The sequence below is a fragment of the Cervus canadensis genome, chromosome 11 (genome assembly GCF_019320065.1).
Source record: "Cervus canadensis isolate Bull #8, Minnesota chromosome 11, ASM1932006v1, whole genome shotgun sequence".
In the NCBI taxonomy this organism is placed as follows: Eukaryota; Metazoa; Chordata; class Mammalia; order Artiodactyla; family Cervidae; genus Cervus; species Cervus canadensis.
In genome coordinates, this window is record NC_057396.1 from 34,564,268 (window position 1) to 34,587,095 (window position 22,828).

At 39.0% G+C, this 22,828-nt stretch overlaps 1 protein-coding gene across 4 annotated transcripts in view; it reads left to right on the top strand.

The window, feature by feature from the left end:
- Positions 1-22,425, top strand: part of LOC122450097 (vitamin D 25-hydroxylase) — a 29,573-nt gene extending 7,148 nt beyond the window's left edge. For 3 of the 4 annotated variants that reach the window (XM_043482246.1, XM_043482249.1, XM_043482248.1), the window contains 4 exons: positions 1,511-1,652; positions 11,944-12,576; positions 14,161-14,490; positions 16,790-22,425. In XM_043482246.1, coding sequence (XP_043338181.1) covers positions 1,511-1,652; positions 11,944-12,576; positions 14,161-14,490; positions 16,790-16,965 — 1,281 coding nt within the window. In that variant the 3' untranslated portion in view covers positions 16,966-22,425. The remainder of the gene's footprint in view (positions 1-1,510; positions 1,653-11,943; positions 12,577-14,160; positions 14,491-16,789) is intronic. The other variant, XM_043482247.1, reaches the window with a different exon arrangement.
- The last annotated feature ends 403 nt before the right edge of the window (positions 22,426-22,828 follow it).

Genomic DNA, 22,828 nt, shown 5'->3' on the forward strand with positions numbered 1-22,828 from the left:
AACTCCAAGGTCAGATACCCTTAGGGCCCTCTGTTAACTTCATGGCATTCAGGGGCCTAAATAAATAAACCAGTGAGTTTCAGTATGTTTTGTTGAGGAAGGGGAAATTTTTCCCTCTGCCCCTCTTAAATTCTTATGGCTGGACTAATAATAGAATTGACACAAGACAGAGTAACAGGAGAGAAAGAAACACATTAGAATTCATGCGCATGGAGGTCTCGTAGAAATGGGATGCAGGAAATGACCAAAGCAGGCAGATTTTATATTTTTTAGATAAAGAACCAATAAATTTGCAAAGAATTGACAGGGCAAGAAAATCTTTGGCTTTGGGTGCCCAATTAGTGAAGAATCTAAACAGGTCTTGTGATTGGGTAGTAAATTAAGGAAGTAGCAAGATTTGTTTAAAAAAGGCTCCTCATCCCCAAATTCCCTATCTTTGGTAATTGGCAGTAGGGGGTCCTAGGGCTTCCCTGGTGGCTCACGTGGTAAAGAATCTGCCTGCAATGCAGGAGACCCACGTTCAATCCCTGGGTCAGGAAGATCCCTGGAGAAGAAAATGGCAACCCACTCCAGTATTCTTGCCTTGAGAATTCCATGGACAAAGGAGCCTGGTGGGCCCAGTCCGTGGAGCCATAAAGAGCTGGGACACAACTAAGCGACTAACACCTCCTCCATATGCAAAGAGTGCACCTTTCACATGAGAGATTTATTTCCTACTTTCAGGGAGATACAAAGAGAGAGGTGTCCCTCGTTTTTATTTATTTCTATTTTGGCTTGCAGGATCTCAGTTCCCTACTAGGGATCACACCCAGGCCACAGCAGTGACAGTTCCAAGTCCTAACCAGTAGGCCACCAGGGAACTCCCTAGAGTATCCCTTTTTGTGTTGGCCATTTCTTCAGTAACTTTTAATTCAAAATAATTAATGCGCCATTGAGGCATATTTTGGGATTACATATACCAGGCCCCAACAAAAGTTGTCTTCAGTTTCAAAAGTCTCCTGGGCCTTTGACAATCCCCTCCTCTACCTAAACCTAGAACAATAAATGATATATAGATGGAGTCACCTCCTCAATTTTTCTTGGAAATAAACAGAGATTCTGAGATATCGTTGACTGTTTTGAGTTGGGATGAATTTTAAAAGAGCATATAACTCAAGTATTTCTTGATTTCCTATAGCAGCCCTGAAGCCCAAAAAGATTAAGGGTTCTATCCAGTGTCCTATATCTGTTTAATGGCAAAGCTTAAAGTATAACCCAGACCTCCTGAATCTGGTTTTCATTACACCATTTACAAGATTATGTCTTGAGTCACTGAATGCATAATAAAATCATTGTGCTTTATGTGCCTTATAGAGAGAAGGCACTCTATAAACAGTCAGCTGGGTAATAAATGCCAGTATTTTCAAGAAATAACAAATACTGGGAGAGCTGGACTTAGTACATGTAGATTTCTCTGGTTATATTTCTCAATATATTTTGCCATTTAAATGTTTTTCTTTTCTTCTCAAAGATCTTCAGTTTGGATCTTGGAGGTATATCAGCTGTGGTTCTAAATGGCTATGATGTAGTAAAGGAATGCCTTGTTCATCAAAGTGAAATTTTTGCAGACAGACCATGTCTTCCTTTATTCATGAAGATGACAAAAATGGGAGGTATGTTTGTTTTCACCTATCTAGTAATTTACTAAACTATTATAAATCGCACTTCTTATTTTATATAAATTTATTACATAGTAGTGACTGAACAGCTTAATTACAACAGACTTAGCAACTGAACAACAACAATCACATAGTAGAGATTGGTTTCTGTTGTACTGATTAATTTTTATTATTCAGTTACAAAGTCATGTCTGACTCTGCAACCCCGTGGACTGCAGCGCGCCAGGCTCCTCTGTCCTCCATGATTTCTTGGAGTTTGTTAAAATTCATGTCTGTGGAATCAATGATGCTATTACCATAACCATCTCATCCTCTGCCGCCCCTTCTCCTTTTGCCTTCAATCTTTCCCAGAATCAGGGTCTTTTCCAGTGAATTAGTTCTTCACATCAGGTGACGAAAGTATTGGAGCTTCAGCCTGGCATCAGTCTTTCCAATGAATATTTAGAGTTGATTTCCTTTAGAATTGACTGGTTTGATTTCCTTGCTCTCCAAAGGACTCTCAGAGAGTCTTGTCCAGCACCACAGTTTGAAAACATCAGTTCTTCCGTGCTCAGCCTTCTTTATGGTCCGACTCTCACATCTATACCTGACTACTGGAAAAACTGTAGTCAGGCTTAAATTGAAGAAAGTAGGGAAAACCACTAGGACATTCAGGTATGACCTGAATCAAATTCCTTATGATTATATAGTGGAGGTGATGAATAGATTAAAGGGATTAAATCTGGTAGACAGAGTGCCTGAAGATTGTGGACAGAAGTTCATACTGATTAATAGGAAAGCATTAATTAGTTAATTTAAGTCTTAGAACCTAACATTTGAGGACTTTCAGGCTCTATTACACTCATATTTTACACGCTAATTCTTCTGTTGTAATCTAGTTCTAATAAATACTGTAAATGATGTTTTAAAGAATTAGCACAAATATTAATATGTGCAGGTTTTGTGAAACAAGTATACATATGTGTGCACACATACTGGAATTAGAAGTATGTTTTAAGCTAGTCTTGAGTGCTTGGTGACATTTTATGATCATTTTACTTATAAGTTTATAAACCCTGAAACAGCCTTTCTTAACTACTAATTAATATGATATGTAAATGAAGAACTGTAGGGTATGTGTGAAGGACTAGTATTCTCTATGGTTTAGGCTTGACCAGTGTCAGATGATTATTCAACAAGAGAGAAAGGCTGAAAGTTAACAGAATGGATGAGAAGAAAGCAACAGAAGACTAACATAGAATGTTGATGTCTGTACATCTGTTTTCATGCATAATAGTATGAGTTTTTATGAACTTCAAATTTTTCCAATTTAATGAGAGCTTCACACTTCATTTCCAAGAAAAATACAATAGCTTGGTTACATAGACTAAAAAAATAGATTTAAAATGAAAAAGATAAAAAGTAACTATTAAATTGCAAAGCCAATCAACTTGTGCAAAGAAAACACCAATTTAAAAGGCTGAATTAAAAAAAATAAATTAAAAAAAATTTTTTAAATAAAAAAAATAAAATAAAAGGCTGAATTATCAGGCCAGAGTATGAAGACCCTTGAAAGCAATAATATAACTAAAAAGCAAATCTCCAGCTTCTTCAAAACTCTTCTAAGTAATAATTAGACCAAAGAAGAAATTATACCACAAGTATAATAGAAGATCTTTTAGGAAATTATGAAAATGAATGATATGATCAGAGTAATATTTAGGATAAGTATATGTGTTTTGGCATCACCTTTTGTTGGAGTGAAAGGCATTCAGTTGGAATTGGACGGGAATAAAAGCTGACCTTTTCCAGTCCCATGGCCACTGCTGAGTTTTCCAAATTTGCTGGCATATTGAGTGCAGCAATTTCACAGCATCATCTTTTAGGATTTGAAATAGCTCAACTGGAATTCCATCACCTCCACTAGTTCATAGTGATGCTTCCTAAGACCCACTTGACTTTGCATTCCAGGATGTCTGGCTCTCGGTGAGTGATCACACCATCATGGTTATCTGGGTCATGAATATCTTTTTTGTATAGTTCTTCTATGTATTCTTGCCACCTCTTCTTTATATCTTCTGCTTCTGTTAGGTCCATACCATTGCTGTCCTTTATTGTGCCCATCTTTGCATGAAACGTTCCCTTGGTATCTCTAATTTTCTTGAAGAGATCTCTAGTCTTTGCCATTCTGTTGTTTTCCTCTATTTCTTTCCACTGATCAGTGAGGAAGGCTTTCTTTCTTTCTTTCTTTCTTTCTTTTTTTTTTTTTTTTTTGAGGAAGGCTTTCTTATCTCTCCTTGCTGTTCTTTGAAGCTCTGCATTCAGATGGGTATATCTTTCCTTTTTACTTTTGTCTTTAGCTTCTCTTCTTTTCACAGCTATTTGTAAGGCCTCCTCAGACAGCCATTTTGCCTTTTTGCATTTCTTTTTCTTGGGGATGGTCTTGATCTCTGCCTCCTGTACAATGTCATGAACCTCCTTCCACAGTTCTTCAGGCACTCTGTCTATCAGATCTAATCCCTTGAATCTATTTCTCACTTCCACTGTATAATTGTAAGGGGTTTGATTTAGGTCATACCTAAATGGTCTAGTGGTTTTCCCTACTTTTTTCAATTTAAGTCTGAATTTGGCAATAAGGAGTTCATGATCTGAGCCACAGTCAGCTCCTGGTCTTGTTTTTCCTGACTATATAGAGCTTCTCCATTTTTGACTGCAAAGAATATAATCAGTCTGATTTCGGTATTGACCATCTGCTGATGTCCATGTGTAGAGTCTTCTCCTGTGTTGTTGGAACAGGGTGTTTGCTACGACCAATGCGTTCTCTTGGCAAAGCTCTGTTAGTCTTTGACCTGCTTCGTTTTGTACTCCAAAGCCAAATTTGCCTGTTACTCCAGGTGTTTCTTGACTTCCTGCTTTTGCATTCCAGTCCCCTGTAATGAAATGGACATCTTTTTGGGGGTGTTAGTTCGAGAAGGTCTTGTAGGTCTTCATAGAACCGTTCAACTTAAGCTTCTTCAGCATTACTGGTTGGGGCATAGACTTGGATTGCTGTGATATTGAATGGTTTGCCTTGGAAATGAACAGAAATCATTCTGTCATTTTTGAGATTGCATCCAAGTACTGCATTTCAGACTCTTTTGATGACTATGGTGGCTGCTCCATTCTTCTAAAGGATTCTTGCCCACAGTAGTAGATATAATAATGGTCATCTGAGTTAAATTCACCCATTCCAGTCTATTTTAGTTCACTGATTCCTAAAATGTCAGTGTTCACTCTTGCCATCTCCTGTTTGACCACTTCCAGTTTGCCTTGATTCATGGACCTAACATTCCAGGTTCCTATGCAATATTGCTCTTTACAGCATTGGACTTTACTTCCATCACCAGTCACATCCACAACTGGGTGTTGTTTTCCTTTGGCTCTGTCTCTTCATTCTTTCTGGAGTTATTTCTCCACTAGTGCATTCAAGTATGACCTAAATCAAATCCCTTACAATTATACAGTGGAAGTGAGAAATAGATTCAAGGGATTAGATCTGATAGAGTGCCTGATGAACTATGGATGGAGGTTCATGACATAGTACAGGAGGCAGGGATAAGACCATCCCTAAGAAAAAGAAATGCAAAAAGGCAAAATGGCTGTCTGAGGAGGCCTTACAAACAGCTGTGAAAAGAAGAGAAGTGAAAAGCAAAGGAGAAAAGGAAAGATACACCTATTTGAATGTAGAGCTTCAAAGAATAGCAAGGAGAGATAAGAAAGCCTTCCTCAGTGATCAGTGGAAAGAAATAGAGGAAAACAATAGAATGGGAAAGACTAGAGATCTCTTCAAGAAAATTAGAGATACTAAGCGAACATATCATGCAAAGATGGGCACAATAAAGGACAGCAATGGTATGGACCTAACAGAAGCAGAAGATATAAAGAAGAGGTGGCAAGAATACACAGAAGAACTATACAAAAAAGATATTCATGACCCAGATAACCACGATGGTGTGATCACCCACCTAGAGCCAGACATCCTGGAATGTGAAGTCAAGTGAGCCTTAGGAAGCATCACTATGAACTAGTGGAGGTGATGGAATTCCAGTTGAGCTATTTCAAATCCTAAAAGATGATGCTGTGAAATTGCTGCACTCAATATGCCAGCAAATTTGGAAAACTCAGCAGTGGCCACAGGAATGGAAAAGGTCAGATTTCTTTCCAATCCCAAAGAAAGGCAAAGCCAAAGAATGCTCAAACTACTGCATAGTGGCACTCATCTCACACACTAGTAAAGTAATGTTCAAAATTCTGCAAGCCAGACTTCAACAATACGTGAACCGTGAACTTCCAGGTGTTCAAGCTGGTTTTAGAAAAGGCAGAGGAACCAGAGATGAAATTGCCAATATCCGCTGGATCATTGAAAAAGCAAGAGAGTTCCAGAAAAACGTCTATTTCTGCTTTATTGACTATGCCAAAGCCTTTGACTGTGTGGATCACAATAAACCATGGAAAATTCTGAGAGAGAGGGATTACCAGACCACCTAACCAGCCTCTTGAGAAATCTGTATGCAGGTCAGGAAGCAACAGAACAGGACATGGAACAACAGACTGGTTCCAAATAGGAAAATGAGTACGTCAAGCCTATATACTGTCACCCTGCTTATTTAACTTATATGCAGAGTACATCATGAGAAATGCTGAGCTGGAAGAAGCACAAGCTGGAATCAAGATTGCCGGGAGAAATATCAATAACCTCAGATATGCAGATGACACCACCCTTATGGCAGAAAGCGAAGAAGAACTAAAGAGCCTCTTGATGAAAGTGAATGAGGAGAGTGAAAAAGTTGGCTTAAAGCTCAACATTCAGAAACTAAGATCATGACATCCGGTCCCATCACTTCAAGGCAAATAGATGGGGAACAGTGGCTGACTTTATTGTTTTGGGCTCCAAAATCACGGCAGATGGTGATTGCAGCCATGAAATTAAAAGATGCTTACTCCTTGGCAGGAAAGTTATGACCAATCTAGTCAGCATATTAAAAAGCAGAGATATTACTTTGTCAACAAAGGTCCGTCTAGTCAAGGCTATGATGTTTCCAGTAGTCACGTATGGATGTGAGAGGTGGACTATAAAGAAAGCTGAGCACCGAAGAATTGATGCTTTTGAACTGTGGTGTTGGAGAAGACTCTTGAGAGTCCCTTGGACTGCAAGGAGATCCAACCAGCCCTTCCTAAAGGAGATCAGTCCTGAGTGTTCGTTGGAAGGACTGATGCTGAAACTGAAACTCCAATACTTTGGCCACCTGATGGGAAGAGCTGACTCATTGGAAAAGACCCTGATGCTGGGAAAGATTGAAGGCAGGAGGAGAAGGGGACGACAAAGGATTAGATGGTTGGGTGGCATCACTGATTTGATTGACATGAGTTTGAGTAAGCTCTGGGAGTTGGTGATGGACAAGGAGGCCTGGCATGTTGCAGTCCATGGGGTCACAAAGAGTTGGACACGACTGAGCAACTGAACTGAACTGATCTCCCGTAGCATATTGGGCATCTACCGACCTGGGGAGTTCTTCTTTCAGTGTCCTATCCTTTTGCCTTTTCATGCTGTTCATGGGGTTCTCAAGGCAAGAATGCTGAAGTGGTTTGCCGTTTGTTTTCCAGTGGACCTCGTTTTGTTGGAACTCTCCACCGTGACCCTCCCATCTTGGGTGGCCCTACATGGCATGGCTCATAGTTTCATTAAGTTAGACAAGGCTGGGGTCCATGTGATCAGTTTGGTTAGTTTTCTGTGATTGTGGTTTTCATTCTATCTATCCTCTGATGGATAAGGATAAGAGGTTATGGAAGCTTCCTGATGGGAGAGACTGACTGAGGTGGAATCTGGGTCTTGTTTTGATGGGCGGGACCATGCTCAGTAAATTTTTAATCCAATTTTCTATTGATGGGCAGAGCTGTGTTCCCTCCCTGTTGTTTGACCTGAGGTCAAACTATAATGGAGGTAATGAAGATAATGGCAACCTCCTTCAAAAGGTCCCATGCAGGCACTGCTGCATTCAGTGCCCCTGACCCTGAAGCAGGCCACTGTTGACCCATGCTTCCACCACAGACTCCTGGACACTCCCAGGCAAGTCTGGGTCAGTCTCTTGTGGGGTCACTGCTCCTTTCTCCTGGGTTCTGGTGCACACAAGGTTCTGTTCGTGCCCTCCAAGAGTCTGTTTCCCCAGTCCTGTGTAAGTTCTGGCGGCTCTATGGTGGGGTTGATGGCGACCTCCTCCAAGAGGGCTTATGCCATCCATACCCATGTCTACTGCACCCAGAGCTCTTGTGCCTGCGGCAGGCCACTGCTGGCCCATACCTTCGCAGGAGACACTCATACACAGCTCTGGCTCAGTCTCTGTGGGATCTCTGGGTCCTGGTGTGCACAAGGTGTGTTTGAGCCCTCTGAGTGTCTCTGGTGGGTAAGGGGTTTGATTCTAAACACGATTTCACCCCTCCTACCCTCTTGCTGGGGCTTCGCCTTTGCCCTTGGACGTGGGGCATCTTTTTTTGGTGGGATCCAACATTCTCCAGTCGGTTGTTCAGCAGTGAGTTGTAGTTTTGGAGTTCTCACAGGAGACGGTGAGCACATGTCCTTCTACTCTGCTATCTTACGCCACTGGAAAGGGTGTAATCCCAAAGAATTTCCAATCCCAAAGAATTTCCAGTCCCAAAGAAAGGAAATGCCAAAGAATGTTCAAACTACCACACAATTACAGTCATCTCACATACTGGCAAAGTAATGCTCAAAATTCTCCAAGCCAGGCTTTAGCAGTATGTGAACCATGAACTTCCAGATGTTCAAGCTGGATTTAGAAAAGGCAGAGGAACCAAAGATCAAATGCCAACATCCATTGGATCATCAAAAAAGCAAGAGAGTTCCAGGAAAACATCTATTTCTGCTTTATTGACTACACCAAAGCCTTTGACTGTGTAGATCACAACAAACTGTGGAAAATTCTTCAAGAGATGGGAATACCAGACCGCCTTACCTGCCTCCTGAGCAATCTATATGCAGATCAAGAAGCAGCAGTTAGAACTGGACATGGAACAACAGACTGTATATTTTCACCCTGCTTATTTAACTTATATGCAGAGTATATCATGCATAATTCTGAGCTGGATGAAGCACAGGCTGTAATCAAGATTGCCGGGAGAAATATCAGTAACCTCAGATGTGCAGAAGACACACCATCCTTATGGCTGAAAGCGAAGAAGAACTAAAGAGACTCTTAATGAAAATGAAAGAGGAGAGTGAACTCAACATTCAGAAAACTAAGATCATGGCATCCAGTTCCATGACTTCATGGCAAATAGGTGGGGAAATAGTGGAAACATTGAGAGACTTTATACTTTTGGGCTCCAAAATAACTGCAGATGGTGACTGTAGCCATGAAATTAAAAGACACTTGCTCCTTGGAAGAAAAACTATGACCAACCTAGACAGGATATTAAAAAGCAGAGACATTACTTTGCCAACAAAGGTCCGTTTTGTCAAAGCTATGGTTTTTCCGATAGTCATGTATGGATGTGAGAGTTGGACTGTAAACAAAGCTGAGCACTGAAGAATTGATGCTTTTGAACTGTGATGTTAGAGAAGACCCTTGAGAGTCCCTTGGACTGCAAGGAAGTCTAACCAGTCCATCCTAAAGGAAATCAGTCCAGATTCTTTGTTGGAAGGACTGATGCTGAAGCTGAAGAAAGTTTGATACTTTGGCCACCTGATGGGAAGAATTGACTCATTTGAAAAGACCCTGAATCTGGGAAAGATTGAAGGCAGGAGGAGAAGGGGACAACAGAGGATGAGATAGTTGGGTGGCATCACTGGTTGGATTGACATGAGTTTGAGTAAGCTCTGGGAGTTGGTGATGGACAGGGAGGCCTGGTGTGCGGCAGTCCATGGGGTCGCAAAGAGTCAGCCACGACTGAGCGACTGAACTGTACTGAAGTGTTTTTTGAAACTATAAATTTATAGTTTAGACTAGTTTTATCATGAAGAATTAGTAAGTATTCAGCTTAAGATTTTCAAAGAAATAATAAGAGAAAAAACAGAAAATTAGATGTGGGTTTTTTTGGTTTTTGGCCACAATGTGCCACTTATGGGATCTTAGTTCCTAACAAGGGATTGAACCCAGGCAAATGACAGTGAAAGTGTGGAGTCCTAACCACTGAACCACCAGGGAATTTCCTAAATGTGTGATTTTAAGATACATGTACACTGAACTGTATATACTTGGAACTGGGAAATCAGAGCTACCATAAACTCACTGCTTGAATAGGAAAAAGTGGCCCCTTTTTGGTGGGTTTGGCCCATGCCTAGGCATACAGATTGGTCAGTGTAGGCTTATAGTCAGATTCCTGTGTACCATCTTATATGTAACCATATGCATTTGTTTCAGACACGTATCCTATATGCGTACATTTCCCTTGGGCTTGCTGTCATCTCAGTGCCTGTGCACTAGTTCTCTACCTGCAGTGATCTTTCCTTGGATATCTGCTTGACTCACTTCCATCCTCTATGCCTTTACTTATGTCACCTTCTCACTGAGTGTTTCCCTGACCACTCTTACGTCTCTCACCTTGCCAAAGAATTTGTTTGACTCTCCTCACTAGTATGTAAGGTCCATGAGAAAGAGATATCTTTGCCTCTTTTGTTTACTGATATATCCCTGGCACTTTAGCTCCAGAAATACATTCATGTTGAGTGAATAGTCATCTGGGAGTATGGAGAAGAAAAGAGAGTATGGAATATAAGATTGTTGCACGGCCTTAAAGACCCTCTTATGTATGGTTAACTTTATCATAAGTTCTAAATTTTGTGCAACAGCTGTTGCACAAAAGTTGTTGAAATGTGAATTACATAGGCACCTCAGGTAGACTAGAGAACATGACATTTTTCATGATAGGTAGACCTATGTACCAATTATAAATGAAATTCCAAGTGAACTACATGTTACATAAATATTTGTGCTGAAGATATTTTTTTTCTTGATAGTTGATTTAAAGAGAAAATATCCCATAGTAGACGTATCAGAACAGCAGAGTGTTCTGTGGAGACTCTGAAATTTTAAGGCAAGTAATATCAACATTAGAAGTTTGAGTTTCATGTTTGTCTTCTTAGTTTGGGCTGCTATAACAAAAATACAGAGAATGAGTGGCTTAAACAATAAACATTTATTGTCACAGATCTGGAGGCTATGGAGTTCAAGATCAAGGTGCTAGCAGAACAGTGTCTACAAAGAGCCTGCTTCCCATAGACTGTAGACTGCTGTCTTCTCCCTGTATCCTCAAAAAACCAAGGTCAATCATCTCCACCCACATCCCTTCTTATAAGGGCACTGAGCTCATTCATGAGAGCTCATGACCTAATTGGGCTTCCCTGGTGGCACAGTGGTAAAGAATCCACCTGCCAATACAGGAGACAGCAGTTCGATCCCTCAGTCAGGAAGATCCCCTGGAGAAGGAAATTACCCACTCCCGTATTCTTGCTGGGAAAATCCCATGGGCAGTGAAGCCTGACAGGCTACAGTCCATGGAGTCAAAAAGAGTCTGATATGACTTAGCAAACAAAAAACAACAACAAACTCATTCATGAGGGCTCATGACCTAATTACTTCCCAAAGGCCCCACCGCCTGATACCATCACACTGGGAATTGGCAGCACATTTAGTCCTTTAGCACCTCCTTTTGGGTTGAGTCTTTCCACTACCTCATTCAGGCCATCCTTGCTTCTGCCAGTTATATTATCAGGTTACATATGCCTTTAATGAGAGTAATTTGTATTCTAAAATCTAGTCTCTTAAAGCAGAAAATTTCTAATTCTATAAGGATGATTTTTCAAGTATGTGTTTAGTCTAGAATAAAAAGTTGCCAATAGCGCACACAGTCATTTGTTGTAAAATAGGCTTGTGGTAGAAGTTGAATAATAAAGTCATCCGTGCCTACTTCACCCAGGTTGAATTACACAACATAGTTCAATTTCTGGTGATGGAGATTATAGGTCTTTTCTGCCTGTCCCTAGGGAAGTATAGATAAGTTTATCTGTTTATAGTATTCCATGGCTACTGAGGAGTAAAGAATAGGGCTTGACTGCTGGGTCTAGTTTTAGTTTTATAGAAAATTTGAAGACGAATGAATAACCATCTCCTCCCCAACCCCACTCTGCCACCATAGCATTTTTAACTGTTAGATACAGGGATATAGGACTAATAAAAATTTTTAATAGTTTTGTAAAAAGATAATTGGGAGAAAAATTACTAACCATCCCTTTTCTTTTTCTTTTTTTTAGGCTTACTCAATTCCAGATATGGCCGAGGATGGATTGATCACAGAAAATTAGCTGTAAATAGCTTTCGCTGTTTTGGATATGGCCAGAAATCTTTTGAATCTAAAATCTTAGAAGAAACCAATTTTTTCATTGATGCTGTTGAAACATACAATGGTAGCCCTTTTGACTTAAAACAATTAGTAACAAATGCTGTTTCAAACATAACCAATCTAGTCATTTTTGGAGAACGATTCACTTATGAAGACACTGATTTTCAGCACATGATTGAGTTATTTAGTGAAAATGTGGAACTAGCTGCCAGTGCCTCAGTCTTCCTCTATAATGCCTTTCCATGGATTGGCATCTTACCTTTTGGAAAACATCAACAACTGTTTAGAAATGCAGCTGTGGTCTATGACTTTCTCTCTAGGCTTATTGAAAAAACTTCCATCAACAGAAAACCGCAGTTACCTCAGCATTTTGTTGATGCTTATTTAGATGAGATGGAAAGAAGTAAAAATGACCCATCATCTACTTTCTCCAAAGAAAACCTAATTTTTTCTGTGGGTGAACTCATCATTGCTGGAACTGAAACTACAACTAATGTGCTACGGTGGGCAGTTCTTTTCATGGCCCTTTATCCTAACATTCAAGGTGAGGATTCGCATGATCTTAAGATCTGTGCTTACGTTTAGGGCCCACACGTGTTTTACAGTCTTTGGCTGTATACAAAGCATTTTAGTTAGGAACTCCTGCTATGCTGTCCAAAAAGAGAAGTACTGAATAGCTAGTACTGAATAACTATAAGGTTTTAAAAACTATTAATTCATGTAAAAATCTCAGATATAAATCTTACAATACCTGTATTATAAATGAGGGAAAAGGCTAAGTGACTGATTTGCCCACTTCCTTCTAGTTCTAAGCCAGAACCCGAACCCTAGTTTTTTGGGATTTTTTGTTTGTTTGTTTTGATTTGGTTTTGGTTACACCACGCAGCATGCAGAATCTTAGTTTCCCAACCAAGGATTGAACCCATACCCTCTGCAGTGGAAGCATGTAGTCTTTATAGCTGAACTGCCAGGAAAGTCCCAACCCTGGCTTTTTAAAAATTATTATTTATTTTTAATTGAAAGATTATTGTTTTACAATATTGTGTTGGTTTCTGCCATACATCAACGTGAATCAACCATAGGTATACATATGTCCCCTCCCTCTTGAACCTCCCTCCTACGTCCCACCCTAACCCACCTCTCTAGGTTACAGAGCCCAGATTTGAATTCCCACTGACTATTTACATGTGTAGTCTATATGTTTCCATACTACTCTCCATTTGTCCCACCCTCTCCTTACCCCCAACCCCATACCCACAAATCTGTTCTCCATGTCTGTGTCTCCATTGAAAGTGAAAGTCACTCAGTTGTGCCCAACTCTTTGTGACCCCATAGACTGTATGTAGCCCATTAGGCTCCTCTGTCCATGGAATTGACCAGGCCAGAATACTGGAGTGGGTAGCCATTCCCTTCTCCAGGAGATTTTTCCCAACCCAGGGATCAAACCCAGGTCTCCTGCCTTGCAGGCAGATTCTTTACTGTCTGAGCCCCAGGGAAGCCCCTGAGTCCCCATTGCTGCCCTACACATAGGTTCATCAGTATCATCTTTCTAGATTCCAGATATATGCATTAATATACAATATTTATTTTTCTCTTTCAGACTTACCTCACTCTGTATAATAGTTTCTAGGTTCATCCACCTCATTAGAACAGACTCAAATATGTCCCTTTAATTCACTGAGTAATATTCCATTGTGTATATATATGTGTGTGTGTGTGTGTGTGTGTGTGTGTGTATCACAACTTTATCCATTTATCTGTTGATGGATATTTGGGTTGTTTCCATGTCTTTGCTGTTGTAAATAGTGCTGCAATGAACATTACCAACCCTGGTCTTTTTTATTTGAAGTTTCTAATGCTTTGTTCTTTTCCTTGATCAGAGTAATGTTGTTTTAATTCTAGATTTAATTTTTATTTTTATTACCTATAATGTGTGTTTCACAATTAGGTACTGGTTGTGTAAGATATGTGGCATGTGTTTAAATAGATCTCCCAGATAATGAAAAATCTGAATCTGAATGTACCCATACCATGTTGGCTGGTTATCGTTTGTTTTATCCTAAAGAGAGGTTACTTTAGATATAATTCTAAGAATTGCATAATAATGGGAACACTTTTTCTCTTACAGGACAAGTTCAGAAAGAGATTGACTTAATTATAGGACCCAGTGGGAAGCTTTCTTGGGATGACAAGTGTAAAATGCCTTACACCGAGGCAGTTTTGCATGAAGTTTTAAGATTCTGTAACATAGTGCCGTTAGGGATTTTCCATGCAACCTCTGAGGATGCAGTTGTACGTGGTTATTCCATTCCTAAAGGCACAACAGTAATCACAAATCTTTATTCTGTACACTTTGACGAAAAGTATTGGAGAGACCCAGAAATATTCTATCCAGAGCGATTTCTGGACAGCAGTGGATATTTTGCCAAGAAGGAAGCTTTGGTTCCCTTTTCCCTAGGTAAGAGAGCTTTTTCACAGGGGCTTAACTTGAGAACAAAGTATAGTGATGATTCATTATGTATAACATCTTAATCTGAAGCATTCTGTTGTAGAATTAATATCCCAACTTTGAAAACAGCATTGACTCTTAAGGAGAGAACGGTTTAATTAGATGTCATTAACACCTGTTTCTACTCAAAATAAACAAGGCATAATTTAGCAGCTAGAAAGTAACTGATGAGAAGCTCTGGTTTCTTTTGAAACTCTCTTGCTTATGAAATTTGTAGAGCTGGAAGTCAGTAACAGGCACCTTGAGAAACTGAGACCCAGGGACAGGAATGGCATCATAATTTGAAGTGAAACTGGAATCAAGCTCTCGTGACTTTTAATTATTATACCTCATTTCCAAAAACATTGCGTCTCCTGTGAAAAAGTACACAGATCACAAGACCCATGGAAGATGGCTTGGAGAAATCTTTTCACTGGGGAAGGGTACACATACAGTCATTTGAAATGAAATGAACTTTTCCTGGGTCAATAGAACTAAGTGTCACACCTTAGATCTTTCATGGCATATCTCAGGCTCCGTTGCAAAGAAAGCAGAGAATGGAACTAATGAGCTTACAAAAGTACATGACCTGACAAAAGAAGGTAAAAAATGGGCCCTGGGAACTGAAATGCTAGGGCCCATTTATATTCTTTGGGGCTTAAGAAAATCCTTTAATGAACATAACTTCCTCTCAGTTCAGTTCAGTCGCTCAGTCGTGTCCGACTCTTTGCGACCCCATGGACCACGGCACACCAGGCCTCTCTGTCCATCACCAACTCCTGGAGTTTACTCAGACTCATGTCCATTGAGTCGGTGATGCCATCCAACCATCTCATCCCCTGTCATCCTCTTTTCCTCCTGCCTTCAATCTTTCCCAGCATCAGAGTCTTTTTCAATGAGTCAGCTCTTCGCATCAGGTGGCCAAAGTATTGGAGTTTCAGCTTCAACATCAGTCCTTCCAATGAACACTCAGGACTGATCTCCTTTAGGATGGACTGGTTGGATCTTGCAGTCCAAGGGACTCTCAAGAGTCTTCTCCAACACCACAGTTCAAAAGCATCAATTCTTCGGCCCTCAGCTTTCTTTATAGTCCAACTCTTACATCCATGCATGACTGCTGGAAAAACCATAGCTTTGACTAGACAGACGTTTGTTGGCAAAGTGATGTCTCTGCTTTTTAATATACTGTCTAGGCTGGTCATAACTTTCTTGCCAAGGAGGAAGCATCTTTTAATTTCTTGGCTGCAATCACCATCTGCAGTGGTTTTGGAGCCCAAAACAATAAAGTCAGCCACTGTTTCCATTGTTTCCCCATCTATTTGCCATGAAGTGATGGGACCAGATGCCATGATCTTAGTTTTCTGAATGTTGAGCTTTAAGCCAACTTTTTCACTCTCCTCTTTAACTTTCATCAAAAAGCTCTTTAGTTCTTCTTCACTTTCTGCCATAAGGGTGGTGTCATCTGCATATCTAAGGTTATTGATATTTCTCCCGGCAATCTTGATTCCAGCTTGTGCTTCATCCAGCCCAGGATTTCTCATGATGTACTCTGCATATAAGTTAAATAAGCAGTGTGACAGTATACAGCCTTGACATACTCCTTTTCCTATTTGGAACCAATCTGTTGTTCCATGTCCAATTCTGTTGCTTCCTGACCTGCATACAGGTTTCTCACGAGGCAGGTCAGGTGGTCTGGTATTCCCATCTCTCAGAATTTTCCACAGTTTATTGTGATCCACACAGTCAAAAGGCTTTGGCATAGTCAATAAAGCAGAAATAGATGTTTTTCTTGAACTCTCTTGCTTTTTGGATGATCCAGCGGATGTTGGCAATTTGATCTCTGGTTCCTCTGCCTTTTCTAAAACCAGCTTGAACATCTGGAAGTTCACAGTTCACGTATTGCTGAAGCCTGGCTTGAAGAATTTTGAGCATTACTTTACTAGTGTGTGAGATGAGTACAATTGTGCGGTAGTTTGAGCATTCTTTGGGATTGGAATGAAAACTGGCCTTTTCCAGTCCTGTGGCCACTGCTGAGTTTTCTAAATTTGCTGGCATTTTGAGTGCAGCACTTTCAAAGCATCATCTTTTAGGATTTGAAATAGTTCAACTGGAATTCCATCACTTCCACTAGCTTTGTTCGTAGTGATGCTTCCTAAGGCCCACTTAACTTCCTCTAACATTCTTTAAATACCAGAGTTCCTGAAAGATATGTATTAAACATAAGTTTTGGTAAATAATTTAAAAACTATTATGCCTGCTTTCTGTTTAGGGAGAAGACATTGTCTTGGAGAACAGCTGGCTCGGATGGAAATGTTCCTGTTTTTCACAACATTGCTTCAGAGGTTTCATTTGCATTTTCCACATGAACTGGTTCCAAACCTGAAGCCCAGGTTAGGCATGACATTGCAACCCCAGCCCTACCTCATCTGTGCAGAAAGACGCTGAAAGTACACAGATGTTTTGTGGAACAAGCTGTTCGCCTCACCCCCAAACCTTATTTAATTATGTGTTTGGACAGGAATCACAGCATCATAAAACCAAATGAACAGAGATGTATCTTTAAAAGCAGTACTACTATAATAATATGCATTAGCTATTGTTTTTTCCTTATAAGTCTTATGACTTACAAAGTGGAATTATCTGAGGAAAACAGAGGTGCAAATGGCAGCTCTTGCATCAGTTTCCTGACTTTTTAACCTCTTATTGAGCACCAGGTACCTGTCATCCATTCTTGACTCCAGCTTGCTCCTTTCTGATATATTTGCCTCCAATGCCAGTGCCAGCTCCTTTCTAATCAGGTATTATCTGTGTTACCACACAATCCAGTCCAGTTTCATAGTAGACCAAAGAAATTAGAATGCAAATAAGTGAGTTTGGACTACAGAGGTATTTTATTAGATGCAGTGGTAGACGACAGAATATATATTTATATAGTATATTTAATATAAAACCTGCTAATACTTTCAAGTCTTACTTCCTACTATAGTTTCATAAGAGTTGTATCATTCTTCCTACATATGAGGGTCCTATGATATATAATAATGATATGATATTGATAATGATATATGATAATGTATTTAAAAATGACGGGTAGCATGACCTAGATGCTTAATGATGTAATAAAAAGCCTGTTTCTTCACATCCCTCAAGTTTGCTTTCCAGATGATACTAGCTTTATCTTAAGGCTGGCTTTTGGAAGTACATGTTCTTTGCCCATGTCCTTTCAAGATACTGAGCTTGGATTGTTTTTGGGAGAGCAAGGGAGCTTTTCAGATGTTCCCTTAAAACTGTTCTTTGTGTCCCATAGGTCCTAACTAACCTATGTGTCCACCCATTAAAACTATGTCTTGAGACTTCCCTGTCGGTCCAGTGGTTAAGACTCTGTGGTTCCAATGCAAGGGACACAGGTTCGATCCCTGGTCAGGGAGCCAAGATCCCACGTGATAGATGGCCAAAAAAACAAAAACAAAAAAACCTGTCTTGTGAACATGGAGGCAACCCAAGTGCCCAGTAACAGATGACTGGATTAATAAAATGTGAGATAGATATAGATAGATAGATAGATATAGATAGATAGATAGATAGATGCTATTTATTTTCTTTACCTTGCATCTAAGGAAATGTATTTTTCCCTGATCAAGTTAATGTAAACCTGATGAAGATCATTTAAATATGTAGATTCACAAGTTGTTAATGTTAGAAGAGGTCTAATCTCACTTGATGTGCTCATTTTATGGCCAAGGAAGTAGGCGTTCAGATAGGGAAATGAAGAGCATGGCCCTCTTTCACCTCATCCATGTATTTTTTTAATCCAAGCTGTTTATTGGGATGGTTCCTCACTTATCCTGATTCAGAGTGCTTTTAGTGCTTCCATCTGAAGGAGCATCCTTTTGTAAGCCTTGTTTTTCCTGCTGTGGGCTGGCGGAGTCCTGCTGACTGTGCCAGAGCCCCAGTTAGCACATGGCTAACAATGGTGGTGATCTACAGCATTCTGGGCATTTCACATTCATGAGGTAAGAACTGCAGCTCTGTCCCAGGTACTTCTTTTTGTGTATTCTCTTCTCTTCTGAAGAGAGATGAAGGAGCTTCTTTGTAAGATGCACATTCTTGTCAGGAGGTCATCAGACCATCTCTTATCCTTCTTACTCACACCCAATAATTTATACTATGCTTTATAGTTCATATGAGCAACTGAACTGAACTTACAGTTCATAAAGTTGTTTTCATACTGGCAACTCTTGACTATTTTCAGCCAATTTTAACTGGTAAAAATAAAGTACTGCAATTTTAGAAAAATATAAATTAACATGAATTTAATAAGTAATCCATAATGGATAATATTTCTTTTTTGGAACTATATAGTAACAGACTATCGATCTACTATAGTGAGAATGCCTTCTCTCTGATCAGTCAGTGGTGAGCTACTAACTTAAAATGTTAGAATTCACTTATGGTTTAAGATGGCAACTGAGCATACTTATTTCTTCTCTACAAATGCCACTGAAATAACCAAAAGGATAGAAAAAGGGATAAAGGCATTGATGATGGGGTTGGAGGGATATATTAGTGAATCAGCTACTTCCAGGTTCTAAAAGATGGAATGTAAATGGGATAATATTGAAAGAACCACAGATAGGACCATGCATAGACAAAGCCTGAGGTAGAGATAGGAGCTCATTCTTCACAGCTGATTATGGAAAAAGCAAGTAGCCAAGGAGAGTAGTACACAAGGACAGCAAGAGTGGAAAGAAATCATGTTGATGCTCCTGTCCCCATACTGCTTTCTCTTCTTGTTTGTGCAGCTATAGAATGTGCTCCCAGTGCTAAAGTAAATGTTTAAATAAATTGAGTACTATGTCTGGGAGGTAGTGGTGCTCCTACATAGGGATTGGAGCCGTCAATTGGCAGCCCCTTAATTTGGTCTGATTTTGGACCTAAAGTTCTACATAACCAAAATGATTAACCAGGTGGAAGGGCAAATTTCAGTCAACCAAGTGATGACTGGGGAAACATCAGCAAAAGGGCTAGTGTTAAGAATTGAATGTATTTAACTATAGTACTAACACTAAAACAAAGGTTGGAATAAGTGCAACAAAATAATGTGTAAAAGTTTATACTCTGACAGTGTGGAAATAATGTATCTAACAAAAATAAATGAGAGGAAAAAAAGGTGGAAAGTAGAATAAATCTCATTGCTTCATGTATAATAGTTAGAAGTCAAAGAATATAATTTGACAAATCAAGTATTAAATGTTTGAGTAAATTTAAGAGTATAAAAGTAAATGGTAGTAATACTGCTTAAAATTGGGTACTGGAAGACATGGAAGAAGAAAACGTCCATGTTAATTTATTATTCTTAGAAGAGAAGCAGATATTATCCAAACATATTATATAAAGGTATAAGCATAAAGATGACCACTAAATCAAAAATACAAGCCCACAAAAAAGAAAAAAAATACAAGCCTTCCTAAATGTCAGGAGAACTAAAATTAATAAAGAACAGATTATATGAGAGAACTAAAAAGGCTTATCTTACCTATTAAAACTATATTCAAATTGGATCACAGAGATAACTTGATGATATAGTTATGTTGTATATGAGAAACATCTTAAAAAAAAAAGTTAAGAATATAAGGATGAGTAAGGTCATACCAGGCAAATGCAAATAGAAAGCATGACTCATGATCTTAATAAAACAAGGTAGAATTCAAGGCAGAAAGCATAAGCAAGACAAAGAAATTCACTCTTTAAAGACTCCTAAAGACTTCACTCCTAAAGACTCTGATTCTAGAAGTTACAATAATTATGAATAACTGTTGCACCAAAAAGCAGTATCTTTCATGAAGCAAAAATGGCAAGAGGTACAAGGAAAAATGTATGGATGTATATTAATACTAAAAAACTAATTCACTTCTCTCAACCTAAGACAAATCAAGTGGATCTCAAAAAATAAAGAAGACCTATACTAAGAATTCGCTGGTTGTTCAGTGGTTAGGACTCCACTCTTCCACTGCAGGGAGCACAGGCTCAGTCCTTGGTTGGGGAACTAAGATCCTGCGTGCCCTAGAGTGAGGCCAAAAAGAGTCGTCTGTACTGCATAATCAGTAAGGTAGAACTGAGGAATACACATCAAATTTTATATCTGATAATAGAGTATGCTATTTTTATACATGTTGATGAAAATTGACCACGCAATGGATCAAAAGTTGAACTTTGAAAAATTTCAGAAGTATAAATATTACAGATTTCATTATCTGAGCATAAGATAATAAGAATGGGTATTAATAACGGAATAATAAAACCAAAATTGCCTTCGTATCTTGAAATTAAAATTGTAAGATAATCACTGGACAGGGGGAAAACAAACAATAATTGGAGAATTTCTAGAAAACATGATAAAGACATCAGAATCTATGGAATACAGCTGCAGTAGTCTTCAGAAGAAAATTCACAGCCCTGTGTACTTGTTTAGATGAAAAAATAAATCTCGAGGATGAGCTAGGCATGCTTTTTGTAAATTAGAAAAACAGCAAACCAAAGGAAAGTAGAAGGAAAAATTACAAATTCTGGATAAGCAGGAATTAATGAGTTAGACAATAGAAAATAAGACCAATAGGTTGTATCCTTTTTTTTAAAAATCCATATGCTAAATCAAGGGTCAACAATTTTATACTTCACAGGTGAAATTTGGCCCACCATCTGTTTTGTATGACCCCAAGTTAATGGTTTTTACATTTTTACATGCATGGTTAAAAAAAAGAATGGCTGAATGAGGGGAATTAGGGTAAATGGGTCAACATGTGATAAAGCAATATAGGAAAATGTAAATTCTAGCATCTAGACTGTTTAAGGGTGTTTCTTCTATAATTCTTTCAACTTTTCTGTTTGAAATTTTTGATAATAAAATATTGGGAGGAACACTAAAAACAAACAAAATATTTTGTGATAAATGAAAATTTTCTGCATTTCAAATTTAATGTTCATAAAGTTACATCTCTTTCCTGAAAGAGAATTTTAATAATTGTAAGAAATTGATTTGTAAAACTCAGTGCAAAGAAGTTTGAAGACCTGAATGAAATGGATAATCTCCATGAAAACATAATTTACCAGAGTCTAGTTTTCATAAAAGAAAAGTTGCCAAAGATGACCTTCAGAAAACTATTTGAGCTCTTCTAGAGCATAGAATGGAGGAGGAAATGGCAACCCACTCTAGTATTCTTGCCTGGATAATTCCATGGACAGAGGAGCCTGGCAGGCTACAGTCCATGGGTCGCACAAGTCAGACACAACTTAGTGACTAGAGAGAGAGCTAGAGAGAGCATAGAAATGAAAAGGAAATTTTTTTCTTTTGGCTGCTTCACTCAGCATATGGTATCTTAGGTTCCAGATCAGGGATCGACTTGTGTCCCTTGCATTGGAAGCACAGAGTCTCTCAATCACTGGCCCACCAGGGAACTCCCCTGGATGTCAATTTAAATGTCCTAAATAAGTTACTAAGAAAGGATCCAGTAGTACATTTAAAAATTAATACATTCCAATCAAGTCAAGTTTACTCTAGGTAAACTATATGAATGGTTCAATATTAGAAAATGTTATTATTATTAATCATTTACAGAGAAAACTTATATGGACAAGCTCATACATACTGAAAAGACACTTGACAAAATTTAGCATTGAGTGAAATACAAATTGATAGAATGAATACATCAATATATACATATATACACCTCTAGGGGACTTCCCTGGTGGTACAGTGGTTAAGACTCCACGCTTAAGGCAGTGGTGGAGGTTCAATATCTAATCAGGGAACTAAGATTCCACATGCTGCATGGTGTGACAACAACAACAATATATACATATATATATATATATATATATATACACACACACACCCCCACTGGAGAAGGCAATGGCAACCCACTCCAGTACTCTTGCCTGGAAAATCCCATGGGCAGAGGAGCCTGGTGGGCTGCAGTCCATGGGGTCCCGAAGAGTCAGACACGACTGAGCAACTTCACTTTTTATATATACCCACACATGCAAACAGCATACATATACTCTACAATATACTATATATATATATAGCAAATAGTATAACTATAATGTGTATTATATATGTTGTTGTTCAGTCACCCAGTTGCAACCCCATGGACTACAGCACTCCAGGCCTCCCTGTCCCTTATCATGTATTATATATACACATTCCAAAACTGATGTGAAAACATTGGAGGGATTCCCTTAAAGTTATAAACAAGAAAATGAGTCCACTTTCACCATTCTATTTTCACATTGTATTGAAGGTGTTCTC